Source organism: Bombus huntii, chromosome 16, assembly GCF_024542735.1.
Source record: "Bombus huntii isolate Logan2020A chromosome 16, iyBomHunt1.1, whole genome shotgun sequence".
In the NCBI taxonomy this organism is placed as follows: Eukaryota; Metazoa; Arthropoda; class Insecta; order Hymenoptera; family Apidae; genus Bombus; species Bombus huntii.
Window position 1 is genome coordinate 3258193 of NC_066253.1, and position 27092 is coordinate 3285284.

The 27092-nt window shown below is 40.4% G+C and overlaps 1 protein-coding gene and 2 long non-coding RNA genes across 10 annotated transcripts in view; 2 read left to right on the forward strand and 1 right to left on the reverse strand.

Annotated features, from left to right (window-relative positions):
* Nucleotides 1–27092, reverse strand: part of LOC126874533 (uncharacterized) — a 125231-nt gene that overhangs the window by 2798 nt on the left and 95341 nt on the right. For all 4 annotated transcript variants that reach the window (XR_007692840.1, XM_050636749.1, XM_050636748.1 and 1 more), the window contains 4 exons: nt 3942–4147; nt 2843–2978; nt 2060–2199; nt 597–864 (listed from right to left, as the gene is read on the reverse strand). Coding sequence is in view for 3 of the 4 variants with exons in the window: in XM_050636748.1 (XP_050492705.1) it covers nt 597–864; nt 2060–2199; nt 2843–2978; nt 3942–4147 (750 nt within the window). In the remaining variant the exon portion in view is untranslated. The remainder of the gene's footprint in view (nt 1–596; nt 865–2059; nt 2200–2842; nt 2979–3941; nt 4148–27092) is intronic.
* Nucleotides 871–1359, forward strand: LOC126874587 (uncharacterized). Its single transcript, XR_007692891.1, has 2 exons — nt 871–1135; nt 1198–1359. It is a non-coding gene; the product is annotated as an uncharacterized LOC126874587 (long non-coding RNA).
* LOC126874572 (uncharacterized) lies at nt 4604–10019 on the forward strand. Of its 5 annotated transcripts, none has more exons than XR_007692870.1 (6): nt 4604–5735; nt 6165–6215; nt 6283–6918; nt 7153–8425; nt 8911–9087; nt 9352–10019. It is a non-coding gene; the product is annotated as an uncharacterized LOC126874572 (long non-coding RNA). The 5 variants fall into 5 exon arrangements; XR_007692868.1 differs by having other exon boundaries at nt 7153–7432; XR_007692871.1 differs by having other exon boundaries at nt 6515–6918; nt 7153–7432.

Below are 27092 nucleotides of genomic sequence, written 5' to 3' on the forward strand. Positions count from 1 at the left end.
TCCTTAAGCGATCTCTTCGGAATGCTTTTCCTTTAGAATGAAAGCTTCCACGAAAAACCGCCGTTCTATATTTTCGATGCCTTCCGTTCCAAATAATAACTTTTTTTATGATTCTACTTCGCGTTACAACGTGGTATACAGTGGAGTGCAAAAGCTCCTAACCGAGCAAGATATTCGAAAAGCGATATATACAAAAATGTTAGCTTGATATGTATATCTTTATACTAAATATCTTATACTTTCTATGTATCTCAATTGTTCTCGAATTTGTTTCAAGCCTGGTCACTATACTGCCATTCCAATTTGGAAATGTTTTATCTATAACGCATAATATAATGGCTACAAAAACTACTGGCAAACCATAGCATGTACGTACTAATTAATTAAATTAAAGTATGTTAAATTTCTCATCATTTAGTAATTTGATATTATGGAAATGAAATGTAGATTCTAACAGAGAAGCGCTTCATTAGAAGATAAGGGCATGTGTCAATTCCTTTTGTAGCCACTGTATACTCATGAAAGGTTTGACAAGTGATCGAATAATTTCGACAACAACTGTATACCGACCGAGCAGCTCGTGTTCCATTGCTTACCTCCTAAGATATGTTCCGCGTGCGTATGGCCTTGCGCCCTTGTCTCCCTGCTCTCCATGACCGGCATCTTGAGGGGCCTTTCACCCTCTATGCTGAGCTCGTTCGATTTCCAATATACGGTCGCTATCGTTGCCAGGCATTTGATCTTCAGGTCCCCCCTCTTGAAGTGCTTCGTACGCAGACGGAACTCCAGACCTAGCACGGCGGTTTCCAGACCCTCGCGATCCACCTCAGTGATGTGGGGCCCTCTCAAGTATTGCGTGTCGACCTGAATCCCACCAAAAATAACAAGAAAGAAAGAAAGAAAAAGATATAAAAGTCTACTTCTTCACTTGCAGGTGTCTGCGTGTTTAGGGGAAGTAAGTCAAATTTGCAATTCTACTTTGGACGAGCGAGCCTGACCAGGATAAGTTACGGCTACGTTAACCCTGTGATCGAGTTGGACTGCACTCGAGGGACTGCAACGTTTCGAAAGATGGCAGGCACGTAAAAGCGCACGGATGATTTATTAACAGGTGTTTGACCAGTACCTGGACTAGGTAATTATTTATAGAACAGATAATGGACGTCGACTGGAAGATTCGTTCAATTGTTCTTTTAGGAAAAAGACCGGGCTGAGCACAAAGAGAATGACGAATTGGATGAAGGGATAAATAATTGAGCAGTTCTCTGGAAAAAGAATTCACATGACAAAATTGGAAATTGGGCGTACCTGCTTTGGTTCTAGGTTTATTGAATTAATAATAGTAAGGATTTCTACCGATCTTTGTATTTTTTTATAAAGTTTTTATAGAAAAATTTCGTAATAATTCAACTATCTGATTACGAAACCTATTAGGTCCTTTTCTCAATTATGTATTTACCGACTTTTTATACATAGTTTAGTGTATCCTTAAAGAATTTCCTGGTTTCCAACTAGAAGAAATCGAATTGCAATCTTCTAGATTCTAAGCAATCAAATGTCCAAAATTTGTGTTCGGAGCATATCGTTATACTTTTGACTTCTAAAATATCATTCGCTATCTCAAATTCTTGCATTAAAATTGTGCTAGATGCAGGAAATTCCTGAATCAATGTTTACCATGTATTGGAAACTAACGAACAAGGGATACTTGAGTTACGTAGTCATTAAAGATCCTCATAGATGGCGGTGTTCTAATAAAACGAATGTGCAACACGGCCGGTATCATTTATAACACTTCAATTAGCTGCTTTAAACGATCCGCCTCGGTTGTCCAATTAACGGGATACCGTTCCTTGATCCAACATCACGCTATATTCTGAAAATCAATATACTTGCGGTGGGCACCCAGTGGACAGTGTTGAAAGAAGTTGAAATTGATGGCAAGCGAGTAATTACAGCGGATAAGCAGCGATAAGAAAAATATCGCACAGGACTTTTCCCACGGAATTTCATGGCTTCTGACAAGTACTAGGAACAGTTATAAGTATAAGTTACTTACAGGGTCCCCGTTGATGAACCAGCTGAGCATGGCAGCTGGTTTAGACTTCGCCGAAGTGCAATTGAACCGCACCACGTCACCGACTTGATAACGATGCCTTCCTGGCCTTCCGGTGATAATGGGCCCGTCTTCCGGTAGGGCTGCAAGTTTTTTACCATTTTCTTTTTTCTCTCGGAGATACTTAAATTCTTAGAAAAGTAAGGTTATGTAAAGGTACGTGTTTATGTAATTTTACGAAATTACAAGCCAAGTAAGTAAATAGAATTAATATCAAATCTCAAAATGTTTGCAAGAATGAGATATTCGTATAATATTAAAAAATTATCAGAAAATTAAAAGAAAATTAAAAATAGTTTCAGGCGATGAGATGATAAGGAAGAAAAATAGCCCTACACAGGGTATGCTATTTTACTACAAAGTTATTTACCTCATTCTTTATTGCAAAAAATAAAAGTCAACAAATTTTGTATCTAACGTTTCGTTTTTCACGATGGTAAGTATAAAATCAAGATGAAAATTATAGAAAAATAGTTAACAAATATTATGTTTATATATAAATCCTGCAAAAACAAAGAAGAGGAAGAAGCTACACAGGTTAAAATTAACTTATTTTTTTTTTTTATAGTAAATGGGATGGAACTAATAGTGAATCTACGTGGACCTGTCATGCTAGAGGGAAGCAGAAAGGACGTTTGGTATTTTTGTTAGGACGTAAAAAACGTTTGCCGTGTGGTTGGCGATGGGGAAGATCAACTGATGCAACGATCTGTAAACGTTTCTTACCCACTACCAGCATGTCCGAGTGATCGGAGACCGTTTGGAAGGATGGCGCTTCGGCTGACACCTCGCATCTGTATCTTCCGGTGCTCATTAGGTTCACGGAATAGAGAACGACCGATCTCTCGGTCGAATTGTGAATCTGAAAAACGACAATGATTCTCCCTGTAGCGCTATGGGCCAATTAACCCAATGCAATTGACCCCTGTACTATTCCTCGAATCAGCTATCATGATTCCAGCGGTTTTCATAGCGAATTCTTGCCATCAACATTCTTCTGTGAGAGTTTATGAGGCTACCAGAAGCGAATGCTCAACATGTATTGAAATAACATTTTTTGTGATTGAGATATCCGGAGTTTACCGATTATAGTATATAATCCTTTGCACTCTGGCCATAATTTTCGTTGCTTTATTTGTTCTTTGGTACAACGTGAAGATGAAACTTCGAGGAAACATATATTTTAAAAAAAGCTTGAAGCTTTAGTAATTTTGTGCTATATAATCACCGAGTTTCTGTTCGAGTTCCCTCAGAGGGAACATCCGAGTGCAAAACGTTTATAAGCGAAACAGGTCTCTTCTATCTAGGCCTTGCTATTTTAATTATTCGTAGAAACAATTGCATAAATATCTATTTATCAATCATGCAAAAAAGAGCAGATTTTCTACGACCTAACAACTATTCAACCCTACAAAATGTTAAGGATCTCTAAAAAGAAATTCCTGAAATCCCTAGGATACTCAAAATAAAAAAGGTGAACAATATCGACGATGGCATATTACTAAACACCAAAGGCTAAAAGCAAGCTGCTAGCTGATAAAAAATTCGCAGACCCTAATTTCTCTTGTAAGAGAAAGATACGTAGCCCAAGGGAACAGGTGCAGTCTCGTGAAACAGCTGGACACTGTTCCCGACCGAATTTCGTTGGCCGTACATGGTGCAGGCCCGAAGAGAAATTCGTAGGCCGGAAATGAGCGAGATTGAATAGAAACGCAGGCGACAGAACGCGATAAAAATGAGAAGCGATGCGCTTTAAATAGAATAAGCTAGGCGAGGGGTGCATTGGCACGAGACGCGGTAAAAATCAATACAACGTGATTCTTACGTTCGCCGTGACACCTGGCAGCTGAAAGACGAGCACAGGCGGCATGTTCTGCGGCACGTATCGGTAGAACTCGTTCCCGTCTTTGTACCATTTTACCGAGTATAACGTCTCACCGTCCAGGTTAAAGTTGCACTCCAACTTGATGTTCTGACCACGGACCACATGCTGGGGGACCACCAGCTCCAGCATCCTCAACGCTACCGTGCCTGGCAACACAAATTGATGCTAGTTAGCAGACTGTGAATGTTTATGCAAATTATTATTAATTGTTAAAAAGTAACGAGACAGATTTCGACTTTTGGGAATGAGCAACATCGTATGAATGTCGCGATGCTAATTTCACACGTAATACAGTTCTCCCTTGATCTTATTAACGGACTATGAGAGCTCTTCACCGAGCCATTAAGTTCTTTATACATGCGGTTCGCCATTCGCTGACCCTCCAAAACTCCACCCTTGCTTTTCCTGCCTCTTACGAGATTCGATTTGTACCTAATATTCATGCGGTCTCGAATTATGAGAGCGTTTTTGTCAGAGACATTCGTGAAGCGTAAAACTAGGGGTGTTAATAATACTGGAAGGACCAGTTTATTTTTATATATTCACATCGTTCGAAATTGCGCGTTTGAAGCGTCTCAATATTAAAACTACCGTCCAGTACCGAACAAATTATTTAATTAGTCGATTCTTCTGTCTAAACTGTGATTGATAATGTTGCAGGAAAAAACATTTGAGATGCGATAGTAGTCGGTGATAGTGCTGATGCTGGTTGTAGATGTCGCTAGTGGAGTACTGCTGCTTTCTTCTCATTAAGATGTCACGGAAGAAAAATCGGACTACGGGCACCGGGATTTAAACCCGAGTCTCGAACGTTTGTAACCAAAGACGCTAACCATTGCGCTGTTGTCGTCCGGTCAAAGCTGTTGTCAAGTGCCGCTACACATTTACATGTGAGATTACAGATTTCTATTCGACGTCCAGATAAAATTTCATTGTATAATCTCTCCGAAGCGAAGGTGTCAGATTTCATGGTTTCTGCACCTACAAACACACACACCTACGAGGCTGTGACTGCCCAAATACTGTTTTACTTCAGTGGCGATACTCGGCAAGTTGCGCAACTAGTTGCAAGTGGGCAAGAGACCTAACAAATTCTCGTAGATTGGAAGGGGAAAACTGCAGCGTGACAGCGATAGTCGTATGAATCGTTCAACGTTGGGAACGTGAAGCCATTCTCACGCGTGTTTGCTCACTGTTCCCAGCAACGCTAGAACAATTCCATCGAATTGCCTTTTAACCTTCCACTGATACTGATGAAACGTCGCGTTTTTCCGCGCTCGCGTTCTCCACGCGATCGTCCGTGTTACATAGCACGCGAACCTCTTCCCAAAATCATTTCTTCACTCGTACTTGCTTATCGAAATTAATTATCAAAAATAAATACCAAGTTAAGTACAATTATATATTATAATTTAATATATAATAAATGTATAATAATTATTATATAATAAGTACAATTGTATACGTTTGCATGGTAGGCGAATTGCTCAATTTTTCTAAATTTTTCAGGTTTATGAAAAACGGCGTAAAGCGCTTAAAGTCGTATATCACGAGAAAGCTTGATTTTTCGACGCAAGTGTCAATATCTTGTCGCCAATAAAAATTAGGACATTCGAGAAATACTGTGACGAACTTGCACTATAAAAATAGAAACGTTACGAGGAATATAATTTCCTCAGGAAATTCGACAATAAATTTGTAATTATTTGAACCGGTAATTAAAGTACGCGAATGGTAATTACTATTATATTATATACCTTAGCTTCTAGAATTTATGTTACTTGATTCACGTGGAATAAATTATCGATCCGTCTGTTTTGATATTTTGAATCAATTTCGTATATTAATAATTTACCAACGTATGAATAATCGCTTGTTCCCAGAGGAAATTTCGGAAAATGAGAAAATATCTTGCAAATTAATTGTAAACGTTGATAGAAAATATTCTAAAACAATATGCTCGTTGAATATACGTTCAATATCTTCGCATTAACGTTACATGAGGTTAAAAAGGTCGTTATTTTTTTCGAAGACCTAGCATGCCCTTAAAAATAACAACCTTCTCGTCAGAAACAAAGAAATTAACATTGTCACATTTATTTATTCATGTAATACTTAAATCTATAATATTTCATAAGTCTTAAGTCGTCATTCTTTTTGCAGGGAATAATTTAAGTTCCAAGAAATTTTTCAAGCCTGTAATTCAGTAAATTTGTAAGTAAATTTTTAAATGATTTAATTTAGAAAATTTGTTTTACCATGAAAATATTTATGGTCGTAGATTTTCGCGAGACACGAGCTATTACAATTACATAATCCACGTACAAACCAGTTTGGATATCAATTTATATAGTTCGTGGACTCGTCGTTAGTCTTTCTGCGAGAGGAAGAGAAGAGGGGGAGGGGGAGAGAGATAGTTTTCCAGAAATTACAACAGAAATAAAAGAATAAAGAACCGTTCCTGTCGTTTATCTCGTGGCACGCTTCGATTTCATTTTCCTCGACTTTTTTAGCCCCATTACTTTTAAACGCGACTGGCATTAACTGCGAAATCGGCCGACATTAAGGGCATACTCTGCAACAAAGAGAATTATCTCCTCTCGCAGCAAGAGAAAGAATCATTGTTAGGTGTTCCAGAACAGAGAAAAAGAGGGAATCTCGACGTCTGCGTAAATGCAAGACACTTTAATCTAAAGCCGAGTCCGTCAACTTTCTCTCTTTTCTTTCGACGACTGTTATTCTTCAACAATTTCTGCTCGAGGATTCTCCAATTCGCAAAGCGTATAATTATTGCTTTTACTTTGTAACGGAGAAAAATTTCATCGGAATGGATTTCGAACACTTTCCTTTGATTCCGTCGATAAGATAGTATACCGTCATTAGCGAGCACAATTCAACAACCTTAAAATGCCAAAAGGTACTAAGGACCATCGAAAAATTGTTAAAATTAAACTGGAATACTCTTTAATTACGTTAGCCACTTTACCGATTGTTGGTACTAAAAAAAACGATAATTTTCTAAAAAGTCCAAACAAATCGCATTAATTGCTTTTTAATACACGTTCAACGATATTCTCAATATCTAAGATATCCACAAGACAAAGAATACACCTTTCGTCTTTCTCATGGTTCTTTATTTCCGTCTTCAAAGGCCTAAACAAAGGTTACGAGGGAAGAAAGGACAAAGAAAGGATGACACGAGACTACGCGAAGGAAGAGTGGCATTCTCTGAAGATAAGGCAGCACACCGTGGTATCTGGTCCGGAAAAGTCGCGTGGACGGAAGAGAAAAAGTCTTGTTCCTCTGATTGTCGAGGGCCGTGATTCGCAATTGCAAAAACCGATCCAATTATTCCACGAATGCCGGGGACGGGTTGCATTTATCGGTCCCGTTGATGCAGCGACCCAAGCGCCACGTAACGATTAAATTCGGTAACAAACGCAATTCTTTCTGTGATCAAACAGAAGAACTTCAATACGACATAGCTGAAAATACGAAACAAGACGAAAGGGAGATTTTACTATCTCAACGTGCGTTGTCCTCGTTTCCTCTTCTTTCACGCTCCACATAAATGGCCAAAGAATTCAACGAATGTCTCGTTGTTTTTCATCGGTCTTATTAGGATATCAAATTGCTTAGACGATTACAGCGACAATTAGGGAAATTCTGACAGGAAATTCCCCAGAATGTAAGGATGATTGTGAACTAGGCGCTACTGAACAGGCGACTAGATGTTTATGCATTCATAGGGATAACAACAAACTGTCTAAAGTATAAATCACTATATCTGCTAAATCGCTAAATCGCGTGCCAAACGAACCAATCAATCTCCTAGACACAAAAATTCCTCCACCCTAAATCTTTTACCAACCTATCAATAAAAAGTCGAATCTGTCAACCATGGTAGCCCCAAGAAAGCATCACACAACGAACTTTGAACGATCGACTAGAAACGCGGATATGACCGAGTTCCCGGGGTTTGTCCGGTGCTTTCAGTCTGGACCGTATTTAAAATCCCTAGGGACGTGTTCCTCGCGGGCGCTCCCCTTACAGCAAATATTTTCCCATCGGCCTGGAAGTCGCTTGTTACCTTGTCCAGTGGCTTCTTTTCGATTGACAAAGGGTTGCCTTTCGTTTGAATCCAGGGTTGAACGAGGGTGTGACTGTCGAAGAAAAGGGGGAGTGGGGGGAAAAAAAGAAGAGAAATCACGCGGTAGTGGCTACGCGTGGCTGTTGTTCGAGGAAGATAGCGGACGCGAGTGGTTATTAAAGGAGGCAGAAAGGGAGAGGACGATAAGAAAGAAGGGCAGGGTGGACGTGAATGGCGATGTAAATGGCGTAGCGTCGCCAGTGAAAGGGAAAAGGGAAGAAAACCGTGATAAGTGTGAAGACGACGGAGGAGAGAATGAAAGAGAGATAAGAAGGTTCGATAACGAGCGGGAGAGTGAAAAGGGTGGGGGGGGGGAGAGGCAGGGGGTGGGGAGAAAAAAAGGAAAGTCGGCTACTGGGAGTAGAAAAGATACGGAACTGTAAAAACATTAGACGTTTCTTTGACACCCGTCACTGTGTGCCACCAACGACGCCATTATTTCACTCTTGTATTTCCTTTCGTTCGAACCTTCGTTTGCCTCCTTTTGCTCGTCGCGTATTATAACTCTGAATTGCTTTCGAGAATAGATGAAATAACTAAAGGCCATACATATATGAATTTTAAAGATCATAGTTTTAAGGGTAAAACCCATTTTTTCTTAAATATTTGTTTAACACAAAACTGTGTATTTCCAAAGGAATTCCCATTTCTTCATAACTTTCCAAGTTTTATTTTTACTTTTACTGTTTAAATACTTGGCTAAAGCATCACTTGAGTAGTGAATTAAATACTACAATAAGTACCTGGGAATTTTTTCAGATTTCCAAAGCCCAACACGATAAGAAATCAGGCCAGAGACTGAAAGACCCATGATGCTGATCCTGTTAATGAAAAAAAAGAAACTATATTGCCGACGGAGGGTTAAAAAGATTGCACTTGTGCGAGATTAAAAATATCCTGTGTTCTACGTGGGAAATAAAAGGAAATTTCTATCAGGTATACACAGTAACAAGTAACTATATTTGAAAAATATTCGACGCAAAAGCGAATAAAGAATACGATACGTGTCCACCATCTTCCAACGTTGCATACAATTATCAAAACTTCTCTAATTCCCGTTTTTTGGCAAAGTCATTACTTTGCGAATGGCCGAGAACGCCTATTCGAGTGCAATAATTTCGACGCTAAACTCCGTCAGTGGCTACGTGCTACGTGTCGCATAAACGTCACTTTCTAACCGAAAAATTCCTTTGTCAACAGTTTCTCGGTCGACTCCTTATCGAAGAATCAATCTCGCGTCCAAGTGTTCCCGTGTAAGCAAGAGGAAGGGTTCTCCGGTTTCACTTCGACTCACACCACCGCGGCACACGCTGTTGCCGTTCTCTCGTCCCTTTGCCTGTACTAAACCAAAGAAGAAGTCGAAACCAAATCGTCGTACGCTCGTCTGAAAGGTTCCTAGTCCTTTAGGAGTCGAGGTTGATCGATCGTTTCGATTAGAAGAAAAAGAAAAAAAAAAGAAGAAGAGAAGATAAAGAAGAAAAGAAAGAAAAAATGAAGAGGAAGAAGGGTGAGGTGAAATAACGAGTACCGGCTGAGAACGTCGCGAAATATGATTCATTCCTGTTCCGTTACCAATGATAACTCATGCATATTGAACGGCAGGGGGTCTGATTTGTTCTGTGAGTCAGTCATTGCACGCGTCGCGGCGCCTGCACCGTGTCACGCCGTCGCTCCAGGCTCGTGTATTGGTATACCAGGAACGGGGATGAATAAGGGCGCGCAGGGTCGCTTTTATCGAGCCTGGATCGCCTGAGCACTTTAACTTTCAAACAGAAAGAGAGAGAGAGAGAGAGAGAGAGAGAGAGAGAGAGAGAGAATCGGTGCGCCTCCGACGTCGTCGTTAATTAGGTCGGCGACGACGTACCTCCTTACCTAACCTTCGATATTATTCCAACGAACGCGAAGCAATTCCGATTTGCCTGATAAACGGTGAACATTGGCCGGAGCCTGGGCAAAATTCTCCTAATTACGCGTCCGACCGAGCCTATTCTACCTGTGGTTCGGATCGATTCTGATTGATCCTTAAACCGATAGGTTGCACCGTACGTACAGTGTAGTGTCGGTTATTCGAGTCCCGTTTAACCGAACTTTCGTATTATCCGAAGTGCCTCGAACTTTACCGTAGCTTTGTTCTTTCTTTGCTTTTTTTTCTTTTTTTCCCCCTCACTTTTTTGTTCCAAATTTTAACACGAAAAGTATGAAAGCATAAATACAGTCGGGTATCGTGAAAGCGATTAAATCAAACTTTCAACCGATTGAATAATCAATTAAACCCAAATACACGATTATGTTATTAAAATGTTTTTTACGAGTTTATTGTACGGTTCGTGGAAGCTAACAAAGTTCCCCGCATTATCCGAGGTAGGTACGGTCCACATCACTTCGGATAATAATCGAGCTTCTTCTCTACACGTGGATGATTTTCTCGATGGTCTATTACTGCCCTCGTTGCTCCCTCGTTTTGGCCTCTGTTAATGAAATAAACTCGGCTCCAGAAGATTCTGGAAATCCTCTCGACTATCGGATTTGATCATGTGGATTTTGGCTCCGGCTGTTTGACTTGGGTTTTGGCACGGGTGGGGTCCGTGAGCGGAGTGTTGGAATCTTTGCTCGAAGTCATTATATCAGGCAGAAGGCGAAGAAGGGCTTCTTCTTGCAAGCCCTGTTACACTTCTACGTCCTCAAATTCATTTACACAGCGGTTAACGAAACTTGAAATCCCTAATTTACACGCTCGAGACCAAGAACTCAGTCGTTTTTGCACTTAGGACATTTCAGAGATCTACTTTATCTGCCAATTATTGGACTGCAATTGAAATTAAGCAAAAAATGAACCAGTCATTTTATGGAAAAATAAATTACAGTTCTAGAAAACATCGAAAGTGCCAAAATTAAAGAGTTCTGAACTTTTTGTTGGAAAATATTCCACGTACCAATGAAATATGCAAATAAAATAGAAAAATGCAAGTGTCGATAAACGTTAGTTATTTGTCTCTTGACCCTTTGTCCATATGATCCATCTAAACGAATGGAACCCTGAGTTTTCTCTGCAACTAAGACGTGCCACGTACGGACTTTCTTCCAGATACATTTTTCTTTGCGAGTGAATTTTTGGAGAATTTTTAACCGGCAGAATGGTGGAAGAGGAAGCTTGCTTGAAGCAACTGACTTGTTCCGCTTTATTACCTTCATTGTTCGGGTCTCTGTTGGTAAAACAAACGCCGAATAGCGCGAATAATCCATTTCAGCTTGCACGAGGCCAGACCTGCTCTCTGGGCTTCTGACTATGCTCGTGTGGATTTTGCTTTTTGCTGTTTGACTAGTCGCAGAGGACTTTTTCCATGGTAAATCTGGCGCACGAGAGCGAACATTGGAATCTTTGCTGGCAGTCATTAAATCAAGAGAGCACCGTGTAACACGAGTTCCTCCATCAAATGAGACAGGACTAACAGTTCCTGCGACTCCTGTTACGTTTCTGATTACCCAAATTCGTCCGCACAGTGGTTAACGAAACGCAGAATCTCTCGTTAATCGCGTAGAATTAATCTTGCAAGTAGATACAAAGACTAAGCGAAGCCAGCAAGAGAAAGAGACGGAGAGAGAAAGTTAGCTATCCGTAGCTAGTAGTTTCCTTTGTCATGCAACATCAAAGGTCAAACTTGCAGTTGATGGAATCTGTGCTTGATGTGGCCTCCAAGGAATTGTCATCCCAAGAACCCCCCCCCCCCCCCCCGTCCCTCTCTGCGTCTGTTTCACCTATCAGCCGTTCTGATTAAGCGAACCATTCTGTCGACCAAAGTCAAGGGGGCTAATTAATCCATCGAACGAACGCGATAAACGCGGAGATTCGGACTGTCGACCAGCGTGGCGCGTCTCTGTTACCACGGGACAAACCTTTCGGATTATACGCGGATACGAGCCACACGGGCGCCATCTTAATCCAGGCTGGAGGTCTTTAAAGCGATCAGACACGGGTGGCACGTATCGAATGAGAGAAAAAAAAAGAAAGAGCGAGAGAAAAAGACGAGAAATCCGCGTGGACAATTGGATCTCTCCAGGATCGTGTCTCCCCAGAGGAAGCCCTGCTCTTTCGTCGAAGGGTCGGTGAAACGAGAAATGAAACGCGGCCCATGCACAGAATAGGGAAGCTGGAGAGAGAGAGAGAGAGAGGGAGAAAGAGTGTGCGTGTGTGTGTGTGTGAGAGAGAGAGAGAGAAAGAGAGAAAAAGAGTAGAAAGAGGGGAAAAAAGGAATCTCGCAGGTGTCATCGCGGTAACCCCCCCATCGGTGTCTGGACAGTCGGTTAATTTCGTCGTGGTGTTGTTTTACGGAAATCGTACACGTACGTTCCATGAGCGAAGCCAACTAAATGCCAGCCAGCATCGGCTATCTGCTACCGTTTGGCCATTGCAAAGGGCAAACGGTGTCGTATGTCTTGAGTTACGAGATCGTGGCAATGAGAACCTTCGATGACAAAAGGAGACACGCGAGTGTTTACTGTCGGCGGTCTTCGACATCGTCTTACGTTTCCACATCGTGGCTAACAGCGGTATCAGGTTACTAAATGAGTTGTTTTTATCGTCGAAACGCTTCGGCTCGGTTCCATAAGGATGCGTCTTGTTTATGTTATTGGGTTGGCAACTAAGCGATTGCGGACAATATCATTTGTTGGTAATGACGAAATCCGCAATCACTTAGTTGCCATGCCAATACTATCGAATCTTCGATGGTCGACGAAACGAATGAAACGAATAGTCGTGGAGGATGGACGCTGTAAGTGACAGAATCGAAGGATTTCGATGGTTTTTATTGCCAACCCAATAACATCTTCGATAATCCGTAAGCATCGTCCAGCGTGTACCCACGCGGCTGAAAGTCTACAAAGTGAAAAGCTTGGTGACGACTGCGAGTCACAGACTGGGAGTGAGTGAATCGATCGAAGAGAAGAGGAGGGAGGTGTATCGATATCGGGGGAAACCATAAGTCGAGAGAGAAAACGAGAAGCTCCATCGGGTCTTTTTTACCCTTCAATTCGCCTCACGCGCCCTTTGGTCACGTGTGGCCGTGGAACAGGAAAGAAAAAAGGAAGAAAGGAGACGTTTTAATAATAGTAATAAACGACACCAGAGATAGGGTGGGTCTCGGTTTCCTTCTTCGTTGCGAGATCGATGACCGTTTCGTGGGACATGGTAAATTTATGTGCGGCCATAGGGGAAACCACTGATGAACGTGCACTTTTCAAGCCAAATAAGCAGGTATGTGCTGCCGATAGAGGGAATGTGACGAGTTTATAAACTAATCCATCGAGTGGATCCCAAGGATTGGCTGTGTAAGATCTGATATAGCAATATCGAACGAATTTTATACGTTGAACAATCAAATTAGAATAATTGTTAGTTCCACATATAGTTGTACATATTTAGCAAGCTATTTTTATATTTTTTTTTCTAGAAGTAACTGTACTTCTTAACACTTAGCCAACCGAATGGGGAGATCTTTTTTTTACTATTATTATTATTTTACTATTGTTATTGTTTAGCTGAATTGTCCCCAGTTAATTGCGCCACTTTTTCTGCTTTTATAAAGTGCGGTATATAATGAAATACACCAATCTAGTGGTGTTAAAATTAATTAAAAAGTTACAATATCAGTTATGACTAAATAAAGTTATAACATAAACGATACTACACTGTAAAAAATATTAAAATGCATTGTAAATTTGTAATTTCACGTTCAAGTCGTGTTATATATATTTATCATTGGACACTATACGAGTGGAAAGAACCAATGGCAATGTCAGTAGCAAACTTCCATCGTGTAAAAATACACGCTTCGTTGTCGTCATGTGAAATTTTTAGAAGCGGCTTGGTAATTATTATTTTGTTTCTACACTTTGTCCCGCTATCCAATTACTTCGCCTACTTAATCTCTGCTTCTCGATAATCTCACTACACGACTGCACACAAAGGATCTTCGCTGTTCGTTCTAAAGCAAACGAATACAATAGAATTCACAACGAATCGATCGACTGTGACAATATCCTGGACAATGGCAAGGTCAAACTTGTCGCACGAGCTCTATCGATTCTTCGTTTATCTATCGGTGATCTAACTTGGATCGTGGTCGATTTAAAACACGGAACGAGAACAATTCCGTTGTACCGGTTGGCAACTAAGTGATTGTCATTACCACCTAATGATAAAATTCACAATCACTTAGTTGCCAACCCAATAGAAGACACGTAAGCTCGAAGGGTAAAGTGTACGGAACCGTATGTTGGGGCACGCAGATTAGGTTGCAACGATTCCGCATACCGCGGCCTCGTTCTCCTGCAATAATTAACTCTTTAACTATGTAATTAGTTCTAGAGAGCAGCACGATACTCGATAACGCGTTACAACCACCGAGGCAACTTCCCTACCTCTATTAAAATAATATTTTCACCGATCTGTGTCAACCCCATCCTTTTGCTCGTTGCTCCAGCAACGACCAAGATCCCGCAGATTCGCATTCGAATCGTTTCCAAGCCGAAGGGCACGAGGTATTCGGGTTAACCGTCGCTTATCCCGCCACTGTTCCCAAGTGTCCTCTCATCAAACAGCTCGCAGCTGTTCAAAATTTGACAACGCTGATTTTTCAGATCGAAAATCTTCCGGTATGAAATTTTCCTCGGACCACGTTTCCCCGATAGCATTTCACCCAGAAGACGCAAGTTTTCGCGAAATCGACCAGACTGTTTCGAAGTTTTGGTCGCTGCCGTGAAGCAACGTTAGGATACGTTGGTTGTAGGAATTTGTAAACGTAGAAAATTGATAGGATTCGACGACGCTGATAATTAAGTCGAAGGACGAACGACGCGAGTACCAAAACTGGCACTTTTCTTTCCGTCGGAAATCCTCGTTTCTATTGTTCGAGTTATTTTGTAGGTTAGAAAGAAGAAGCTCGCGAACGATGACTCGAACTTCTTTTTTCTGTTATATCTAATTGTTCTAATAGACAGATAATTGGCTATAAGGATATACATTGCTAGAAATTAGCGTAATAATAATTGCAAAAAGTAATTACGAACATTTATAAATTGTTCGATGATTCGCAAACCAGCAGTCTGTCATATTCGCTCAGCGTTGGACACGAAATTTGCAGAAATCTGCCCTCGTTAAATTTGTTAAAAAATTAACTAAAATTATCTATCTGCTATCAACTAATGTCCAAAGAATATAAAAGACGAATGAATATTCCATTCGGTATTCGAAACGACCATTAGACCATCTACTTCTGTTACGATGTATACGTACATTGGCGTAAAATGGAAGGGCGTTATGGCGGTTGTCGTGATAAAAGGGCAAGAAAACAGGGGTCTGCTCTTTTTTGCGGCTTCAGTTCGAATTCCATCGGGAAAGAACACGTTTTTTCACTTTTTTCTCTTTGTAGAATTTCTCGCTTCTGCCACCTAATATAGTTTAGCCTAACCTATACGAGGCGAATCGTACAACATAACCTCTTCCATTATTTTTGTTCTTAGCCAAGCGATCGATACGTTTTTTGCCACAAAATGATACGAGCCTGTCGACGAACCTCCACGCTGACGATTTTGTGTCCTTTCTTTTTATGTCCCTCTGTTAATATCGTAAGTGGGTTCCAGCGAAGTGTCTACAGTTTATGTTCGATATATCGGGTGTCCCGTTTGAAGTTTCGCACGCAGTTATCTTCCACGGAAGCTATAGCTCGTTTCAAAAAGTGTCTCGAACGAAACTTGACCTGTTTCGAGTGGAACGTCTTATGGTGGTTAGAAATCTCCTTTGGGCGACTGTGTTTCTCAGATTTCAGAGTGGTCTTTGTTTTATTTTTTATCCGTAACTGTATCTTTTTTACTTAGTTGTTTCGCGACGAGTTCATCGACCTACCGAGCAGAGTCGTGCAATACCGACCGAAATTAGTGCTGGCTTTTTACACTGGATGTTAATTAGCAACTTTATTTGAACGAACAAACGAATATAACAATTTCTTGTAACATATTTCGGAGCCATGTCGTTTATTTTATTGTTTTCGCTGTTCTGACACGTTAATAGTGTACTTTATATTGATAGTGCTACATCAGACTGTTAAAAGTTACTTTCTAGGGTTAATATTTTGTTTCTTAGTTAAGTAAGCGATTTTGTTCTATTATATAGTCTATTAAGTTTTGTTAGCAGTTTTGCAATTTTCTTTGTATATATATTATATATAACGTTCTACAACGTTCCCGCGTGTTTGTTAGTATCGACTATCCAACCGTCGATCGGCACGATCGAAACCTTCTTTATCTGTAGGTTCAATCTGTTGGCGATTGAAATTAAATTAGATGTTCATTTAACCTCTCTTTTACCTTTCGCCAAGGAGAAACGTCTGAAATTTCAAAAGAGAAAAAAGCAAAATGGGCAGAGGCGAACACGAATGCAGCTTTGAAGCTACTCGTCGAAAATAAAATGGCTCAGAGACGGCTGAACACCCGTCGGATGACCAAGAAAGTATTAATTATTTCACTTGCAATATATGGGAAAATAAAATTCGAATAAAAATCTGTATTTAGAAGAATCAACCAATTAAATAATTGACCGGTATTGGACGATAATTTTAAGCGGGACATTTCAAATGCGTAATTTCGTAAGACGTCCAAATATAAAGTAAATAACCTTTATCATCTTAATAATCTTTATTGATTCGTCGATGGACGAAGATCACGCAACTGGTCTTTCCAATATTAACACCCTTAGTTACGCTTCACGAATCTCCATGACAAAAGCGCTCTTATAATTCAAGACCGCATGAATATTAAGTAGTCCAAATCGAATCTCGTAATAGGCAGAAAAGCAAGGGTGAAGTTTCGGGAGGGGAGAGGGGGGGGGGGTCAGCGAATGGCGAACTCGCCATATAGGAGCGTGGCACGAGGATCTCTAGAAATTCCGAAATCTCACTGTAGAGCACGTCCCATGTGTCGACGACCCTCGACGCGTTACGTGTCAGCTCGCAACACCCTTTATTACTCGTCACCGTTTAAGCGGTCGAAAGCACGCGACGTCTTCCCCGTTATTACCGCGAGACGTCGCAGGGAAAACTTTGGAACGCGCGAGAAATTGTATCGTCTCGTTGTGTCTGTCTCGTCGTTCGCCTCTTTCGAGTCGGAGAAAAATTGTCGTTCTTCTGGTGACTGGTTGCTTGTACAATTATATGAGATTTGTATAGGTTAGGTGTCGAACTGACGGCGCCTCCTCCTCTTCGCGTGTTCGTTATTTTCACAACTCAATGTGCCCCTCGTCGTGTGTCAAATTGGAATAATGGTAAAACGTCAATAAATAAAAGTGTGAATAATTGATTTTGCTCTTTGTCATTCGCATACATTCACATTAATTTTCCTTCGGAAGTATCGGATTTCAATCGCACGTCAAAGTCGACAAGTTTCAGAAAAATTGTTCTATAAATAGCCGAATAACATAATCCTTTATCGGAAAAATCTGGCGTCGAATCGACACGAGAGACGAGTGTGACACACGTATATACAGGGTAGTTGGTAGCTGGTGGTACGAGCGGAAAGGGGGTGATTCTAAGCGAAAAAAGAAGTCGAAAATATAGAATAAAAATTTTTCGTTCGAGGCTTTGTTTTCGAGAAAATCGACTTTGAATTTTCGCTCGGTACGCCTGCACTTTATCACGTCTCGTTATAACGGATCTCACTGTAGATCGTTGTCTCGATGGAAAAATTAAAAAAGAAAAAAAAATTTTTTTTCTATATTTTCAACTTCTTTTTTCGCGTAGAATCACCCCCTTTCCGCTTGTACCGCCAATTACCAACCACCCTGTATAATGGTTACTAGCTTGTTCATAGTGAGGTTAGGTTGGAGTTACGTATACTATATCTAGTAGTATAAGGGACTCATATCTTCATATGAGGGTCTTACATAGATGTGTGTATGTATATGTAGATGTAGCTAGCCTGCTCATGGTGGGGGAATCGGTTAACTGAGAGTAGGACTGACAGTCAGACTCCTGAATAAGCTCGACGCTTCTGGATAATCAGTGATTCGGTAGAAATTGTCTGGTTGGATCACATTTTTAAACGTATCTTGGAACACGCAAGATCTATGTTAGAACTATTTTAATCTAGCTTCGACAGATTACTGCTGGAAAGTGTCAGGACATTTATTTAATTTTGGCTAGATGTACCTTTATTTCCAGAATTATGGACCAACTAATCCGCTATGACAATATATACATTGTTGAACATTTTGGAATAACAATTAGGTTCTAATATAGATCAGATATCGATCCGACCCAAAGTTAGTTTCTATAGATTTCAGAGTAACACAGACTTAAAGCAGACCTAACTGAAGATCCAGCTGAGATTCTATGTAGACATAATTCAGATCTGACAGCATATATACTTAGCTCTGTCTTGAAAATTCTAACGTGGATTTAACATAAATTTACCATAAATAACAGACTCACTATATAAATAGATATAATTTAAAGTCAAATCTAATATAAACTCGATACAGGTTTATCCCAAACTTGAGTCTCTAACTTAGAGACTTACGCTAATAGGCGACTAATACAAAGCTAGTCATGAGTCAGACATAATTCAGACCAAATGGAACTCTAATTCGAACTTAACTCAAGCCTAGTACAGCTTTACACTATAATTTCGTGTCCGGAATAAACACGGCATAGCTTAACACTCTAACGTGGTCTCTAACGTAAACCTAACATCCCATAAACCATAAGTCTACCACTGTAACCCAGACCTAACATTGTGATTCAGACCTAATCTAGATCAAACATCGTAACTTGACCATTGAACAAACTCTAGATTCTAATCCGCGTCAATGTAAGTTACCTCGAGTTAAAACAAGACCTAATGCTACGAGACAGTGAAGTGGGTTAAGATTATTCGGTGGAACCGTCGGAAGAACTATTTCGATCGGTCGTGTACGATATTAAATGGTGGCTTCGTACCCGCAGCATTTATTATTCCGTGATTTTTATCGGTGTATAAATGACTCACTCGATACTTCCTAGCCGGGAAGGAGGAAAAAAAGGAGCGTGACTCAGCCGTGGCTCGTTTTTCCCCGCCCTGGCAATTCGGTCAGCCCTCCGGCGTTCCGCTAAAACGATAATAACGCCCAGTAAAAACGGCAATACCGATCGAGTATCGGTGGACCTATATCCGATTAGGTGTTCCGAGACAAAGTGCGTGAAACGACCGCTAGAAACGTCCAGTGGATCACGTTGCACTATCTCATAAACTAGATAAAGCATAGATATACAATTCTTTTTGTTCTTGTCCCACGGTTTCTAGGGATTTCGCAGTTTTTTTTCTACCAAGAGAAGTTTTTACAGGAATATAGAAATTTGTTACCGAGAAATATTTTTATGGGGTTTCAGAATTTCTACGTCATTTCAACTTCGTTTTCTTCCGCTTTTCCTACCAAGAAATTATTTATGAAACATAAGGTTTCTTTTTTGAAGGTACGAGACCGCACACAGGTTTTGCGAATTTTTCATGTATTCCATACTTCCAATTTTTGTTTCACCCCAATCCTCCCTTTCTTTTCGAGTCGATTTGAATCCCAATACGAACGTTACCGCAGAATGGAATAAAATTTTTATATCGAGGCAGATTACTGAATTATAAACGTGCCGATATGCTAAAATATTCTTGGAATAAATATTGTAAATGTCATGTTATATGGAATATTAAATGTTACGAATAATTTATCAGAGAATCAGTACATGACGATCGAAAATCAGGTAAATCAATATTCATCAACGAAGAATAATTACGATTCCTATAAAAATTCCCTCCATAATAGGAAGCATAAATAATCTGTATAAATATTACCGTGCAAACACATTCGACGATTCATATATTCGAAAATTTCGCCAGAACCGTTCGGATATTTTTCAATAATTTACAAATCCGTTTCATCTTTGCTTTAAACACGTTGTTCGTGTAAAATCCCATAAAAGGCATTAAACGCAAGCTTCTTATCCATCTTACTAACATAGTCGTACCTAATTTACTAGATTCGAACCCAGTCGGTCAATGTAGAAGCCTACTTTTGCAACGTACTAAGCTCCATTAACGATATATATATATATCAAACTCAAAGTATAGCGAAAACAGATTGGGGTAACAGATTTATCCGGCAGATTGGACAATTGTCGCGTGTTTGAATATGAATAAATATGGAAAATAGACTTAAGTCGTTTAAAGCCAGTTCGATCAATTTTCTTTTTCCCCTTCGATCCTTTCTTTTCCTCTATTTTTATTTAATTCCACAACGAATCTTTTTCTCTTTTTCTCACGGATTTCGCGTCCCTCTTTTACATTGGTCTGATATCGAATCACGCTGCCCATAAATTCCCCCGGCATTATTTAATTAAAGCCCTTGCCGCTGTGTAATTTATATATTTATGCTCGGTGCTTTTATTTAAGGGATCTTATTTATTGGGCCACGAGTTTGTAGGCTGGGAAAATTATCGATATTTTTTCATCCCACCCCTCCACCTTCGCCTCTTGGTCTTTCGATTTTCGGTCGTTAAACGCTCGCCAATGTTATCCAATTGGGAACAATCGTAACTGCGTAGAGTTTTCGAAACAAATCCAAACGCGCGAAGTAATTTTCGGAGGCTTCGTTATACGCGACCTCGTTTTTCAAATGTTTTTTTCATAGATTCCGCGGCGCGTTTGTTAGGTACAAAATTTGGTTGACTCGTTGAGCAACAAGCACTGAAACAATTTAGAACAGTTTGGAATACTCTGAAAGTCGTGTAAAATCTAAAAAACCGTGCGGTATCCATAAGAAAAAAAAAAGTACTAAAATCAAAAGAAATAGGTTAATTATAAGAAACCATACAGCGTTTCTTTCATAGTAAAAAAATTTTCTTCGACCCGTACACTAGAGTACACTTCCGGTTGAGAACTTCCGGTAGGATAGCGGAAGGGTTAAGGATCGGTGGAATTCGGTTCGATTTAAATGTCAAATGAAACCCGGTAGCGAGACCGTCTTATCGGCTGATCCTTTAAGCAGACATTTAAATCTCCTGTCTTTCGTATCCGGGGCCCGATTGTTCGGCTCTTTGCCCGTTGTTAGCTCTTAATCGCGCGTCTCGATTGGCCCGCGCGCGACTCTAAATCCCACCGTTGAAGAATTAAACCGTGACGCGTTTCCTTCGGGGGATTAATCCGTCGACCAGCTTTGCGAAAAACTTCAATCCCCGGGTAATCGTCCGACCACGGGACAGGCTACGACTTCCGACGAATTACCAACGAATCTTTACCCTGTCGGAGCTAATCGAACCTTAAGTTAGAAGTGAGTTTACCTGGATCGATATCGAACGCTGGAAAAAGTCACTAGATCAGATTACCGACCGAGCCTTCATAGGGATGTAGGCACTATTTGATCCTATTAGTTAATCACACTGCTAGATTATACTCTGCGCTAGTGGTTTCTAATCATTTTTGAATCACGTCACCGATTTACGAGAGCTAAATTGATTCATATTAAAGCGACAGTCAGGTAACCTAACCTAAAATTGCTGGATCATATATGCGGTAAGTCAGAGATATAAATGTAGTCCATTTCTTATACGATATCGGATACTGAAAAATGTCACTAGACTAGATTATCGAACGAATCTTATTTTTTCGAGCTGAAAACGGGAGGGGGGCGGCTTGTAACCTAACCTAATCTGATATCACTTTGATTAGACACTGTTTCCCAGACTAAAAAGATAGGAAGAAGTTTAATCTATGAAGAAACGTCGCAATCTTATTAGAATTTTGTCTGTACCTTCTACGGAGGAAGAAGATATTTAATATGACTTTAATACTCTCTACCCTTGGATTAGAAAAAAATGCCATTTTTCTAGATGAAAAGAAGGGAGTACCAGTGGCCATTTTCATCGAACAATTCGACGATTCCATCTGTCCCAGGTAGCCGTCATTCGTTCACTTACGGTGCAGTCGGTTTATCATAACAAAAGTTTCTCGATAAAAATTCCCCCAGGCGACGCGAGACTCCAGCTATCCCGTTTTTATTTATTCACAGCGTTCCCCCTCTAATTGCGCCTTCCTCGGATATTACGCATTCATGCCTCGAAAGATGCTTGGAATATCTGAAGATATCCAGAGATTACGCGATGCTGGAAAACGGACGAACCGCTCGACGATTCCGCGGCTTTAACTAATACGGCTGAAACCGTATTATCGAACCGACAGAACGGCAGGCGTCTTGGATTCTTTGAGAAATATCTGACGTATCATCGCAGATTTATCCGAGCATTGCTGAAGAAAAGATTCGGTGCAGCTTTACCGACGTGCCTGTACATCTACGAGAAAATTATTAGGAGAAATTGAGATTTTTGGTGGTTAAATTATTCTTCTTCTTTAAAGAATATTATATGTACTTGGGTGTGTGTGTATATATATATATATATATATATATATATATATATATATATATAGTGTGTCTGGGAATTTTTTAATAGGAGGATTATTAAAAAATTCGACTTATATGTGACTTATTTAAATATTGGTACTTTTGAGGAATAGCTAGAGAAATTTATTTAGCCAGCAGAGGTTAAATTTCGGAGAAAAAAGAACGTGAATCGATAACGTGAATTGAACTGAGTCAAGCTTCACTGAAGGAGAAACCTCTAACCTATCTAGGAAAAAATGAAAAAAAAAAAAAAAACTAGACGTCGTTTTGAGCCCAGTCTCGAAATTAGGTTTCGTTTCCAAGTACAGCAATGACAACCAATCGTCTTGGGACCGTATTTGATAAGCCATCTAGAAAATCCCTAGTGTTTTTCTTTTACGTTAGATTTATACAAGACAACAAAGATCCTAACCTGACACGGAATATCGAGATTCCGAACTCGGTAGTCTGCCAAGATAATCATGTTATCTGTCACTCCACAAACCCACATTTAAGAACTCCTATATAGCTATATCGACTGTAAACTGACAAGGCAGAGTCTCAACCAGCTATCGGGGAATTCCAGTAGTAATTAACTCTCCGCCATCTTGAGGATTATACTTAGACGTTTTAAACCATCTACCCGGCCGAGACTCTTTCGACCATCGACAGAGGATCGTTTACAAACTTCTCTCGAAGTGAAACGAGGCTCGTACTTGAGTCTGAATAAATGCAAACCAGAGCTTAAGGAACTTTAGCTATAAATCTGAAAAAAAAAGAACGTCTTCATTCGAGGTATCGCCAATATTTCTGAGGATGCTTCTTTCTGATTTTTAACGAAATCTGTCTGCTTGGATAATCGAGTGGCTCTTTAAAGAACCAGTACATTAGGGAAAGCTGGAAGAGAGGGGTGCCTAACCTCAAAAAGGGCTAGGTCTAAATTTGAATAAGAATGTTCGACAGTATCGTTAGAAGAAGCAAGAGGATTTTTGAAGGCGGAGAAGAGGTAGAATAGCGTGAATGGTCGACAATGGGGATCGATCGGAAATCGATAAAGACAAGGATAGAAGGACATATAACGTGTGTCGTTCTACCTGCGTGCGTCCATTGACGACGCGCGGCCGGCAACAATGCTAAATCACCGGATACGTCGCATCCGCCAAAACTTATCGTTCCACGGCCGGAGTTTCCTTCCTTCCTCCCCCTGTCCAACCTTCCAATCGAATTAGGATCCTATAATGGCCGACTGGTAAAACCTAACCTACGACCGTAATTTCGTTATACAGGATGTTTACGAAACGATAATCTATGTCTCATTAAGGGCGGATTCTCGTGTAACGACAATGAAAGCTAGTGATTTTTAAGAATCATTTCCAGACTAATTTTTGGTTATATTATATTTGATGTAGTGCATCCATTGTTGGTGTGCAGTGTAGCACCTGTTACAGTCATCAGAATGCAAAGAGCTAATTTGTCGTAAAAAAAGCCTTCGAGGAGACACGGATGAACCGCTAAAATATCGTGTTGATAGCGAGAGATGAAGGTAAAACGAACTGCAGGAGCAGACTCGTTCATCGCCTGGAGTTGCTGCTGGAATCGAGGCTCAATTTCTCGTCGACGGGAGAAGAGTGTGGCGCTCCTCGTTGCTGGCACACGTATCTATTTACAATGGCTCTTTTCTTTCCTTCTCTTCCTTCTCCGGCATTGTACAGTTCCGTTTAATCCGCTCGGTGGCGCTCCATCGACTTTTTTCAGCCAAACCACCCACTCACACTAGGAAGGAACGACGACGTTGGCACGTCGCAACAGCCGAGTAACTGCAACGTAGCGCCGCAATCGGATCGGTAATTAAACCGGCGAACCGGGTATCCCCGGCAAACTGCAAAGCTTTTCCGGCTGGATGCCCATGGTTGGATGTAGGAAAAACAAAAAGGAATCTATTCCATTACACCGTCTGTTTGATGCCGGCTGGCTGTCCGCGCTAAATCGATCCCTTTGCTCCTTAGCCGTGTTCGTCGAAGTTTCCAAGGATCGAATGAGACCTTGCCTCGCGTTTCGCTAGATTCTCCCTTTTCTTTTAGATATTTTGACTTTGGTGATACGATTTTCTGTAAATGGTTTCCTTTAGCAATTATTGCGCGATAAATGGCTGTATACGAAGTGGACGATTAAAAAAGATAAGATCTGTTGTATCGGTAGTTTACCGAACGATTATCATCCATCGGTAACAGGTGAACTTTTATTTAGACAGGTTGAACAAAGAATTGTAAGAGATTGAGAAGCACTTTAAAGCGTAGTGTGAATTCGCACTCAACAAGAACAGCCTAGAAAAGTAACGTATAGGAAAATCCCTAGTCTGCACTATTCTAAAGTATCAATTAGTAAATCAATTTTATTTCCGATCTATCCACTTTAAGTATCTTCATACAGCAAATTAGTGCAAATTAGGTACATCAAATGTGTACAAGCGTAGAGACAAAAATACGAACCGATCGAGATGATTGCCAAGATGGTGGCCAAAGATGAACTTTGAGGTTAGGTGTGCTTCACCATCTTTCTCGCGAATAGTCCTTTTTTTCAAAGAATGTTATTCTACTCCTTCGCGTGATAAATATGTATCGATAACAAAAGAAGGAAAATAAATTGTGGCAATAAATATGATTAATAGCGGACTTAATGTACCCGAGTAGAAAAGGCGAATTTTCACGAGTGGTAGTGAATGATATTTCACAGTTCTGATTCGTTTTAATGCATCGTGACAATGGTATACGCGTTTACAATAGAGCACGACCGTGGGGAGAATAGCCAGGAAAGCACAAAGGAAGCCACGGAATCACGTTGACGAAACGAGTAGGCTCGCTATATGGATGGCACAGACGAGTGGTCGAGCAGAGTTTGATTCCAAGTCCGCCACTATCTATCTCTTTTTCACTGGCATTATCATATACTTAATCTATAAGCTTAACCTGTCCGATGATGGATGGAAGGTCTAGTTACGATCGTGTCATTCGCACGGAACGTTGCAACTAGCACGGTACCACTTTCGTTCATTTACCGTGAGGCGCTATCTATGCGAACATGGTAATCACAGGAGTCGCTCAAATGGCAGCGGAGATATCGATCTGTAGATCTAATTATACAGTACACCTATATATACTACACTAAAAATTATATGAACAGTACATGTTACTGATGTATGAATTAATGACAAACCAACGAATAAAACATGAATTATTAATACAAAACTTTTATTGAAAATGGAATCTCTAATCCGAGTGCGAAATAAATAGGAACGGTCGGTATGGCAGTGTTCATCCTGCGTAAGATTCCCTAAAAAGTATTAAGTGATTTTGGATATTATTCTTTCATAACAGCCTCTTCATCCATTTGATAGGATCTTCTCTACTTTATCCATAGCTTGACAACGAAACGTGCCAATCTCTTTTATCGTACATCAACTTTGAGAAGTAAATTTTATCGAGCCATAATATTCTACGACAGCTGTAACGAAGAATGAAATTGCGCTGTAGAGAGAATAAAATGACCAAGAATCCTACTTTCGAGCGATAGTGTGCCTCGCTAGCTAGGGTAAGACAGTTGCACGTCAGATGTAACTAGTAGAGAAAGCTAATTAGTTAGATGTTACCAGCCATGTGATGGGATGTCGGTCTTTCAAATGAAATTGGCCACGCCTACCGGTCAGTCAAAGAAGCCTGCCTGCTCCTCGATATCATCAGAATGGATCGTACGTATACGTCACCACATAATCTCTCTGAGTGGAGGGAGATAAAAACGGTTGAAAATGGTTGCGCATCAGTCAAGGCGAAATTAAACCCCCTGAAGCGGCGCCATGTCTCGTGGATCGTTTCAAGCGAACCTGACGCTGACTGAAGCCTAACATCGTTCGGGTGGGTCCTGTTTTCAAGTCTTTACAGTTTCACCCTACGACGACGATCAGGCGCGCTACAGCTTTCTCCAGAAGGAGCGCTTGAAAATCCAAACACGCCGGTGTACTTTGCATATATATCACAGCGAAAGGGACAAATTTTGAGGAGAAAAGATGCCTTAACAATTTTGAGGTTAGTCGATAATCGAAACGTTCGTGGAAAGTGCCTTAAAAATTTTGAGGTTAGTCGATAATCGAAACGCTCGTGGAAAGTGCCTTAAAAATTTTGAGGTTAGTCGATAATCGAAACGCTCGTGGAAAGTGCCTTAAAAATTTTGAGGTTAGTCGATAATCGAAACGTTCGTGGAAACTTTTACTTGATCGGAATTAAAAACGCACACTGTCATCGCATCGAGTGTCTGTCAGATTCGCGTAAAACGTAACTTGATTGATGACAGAAAATTGTAATTAACGTAAAATCAGGCTATTAATCATGATTACTGGTTATTTAATAATCAGATCTGATCATCGACTAACGAATGGGGAAAAAAATGAAAAATTGTAACCAATGGTCATGATTAAGTTATTAATCATTCATCG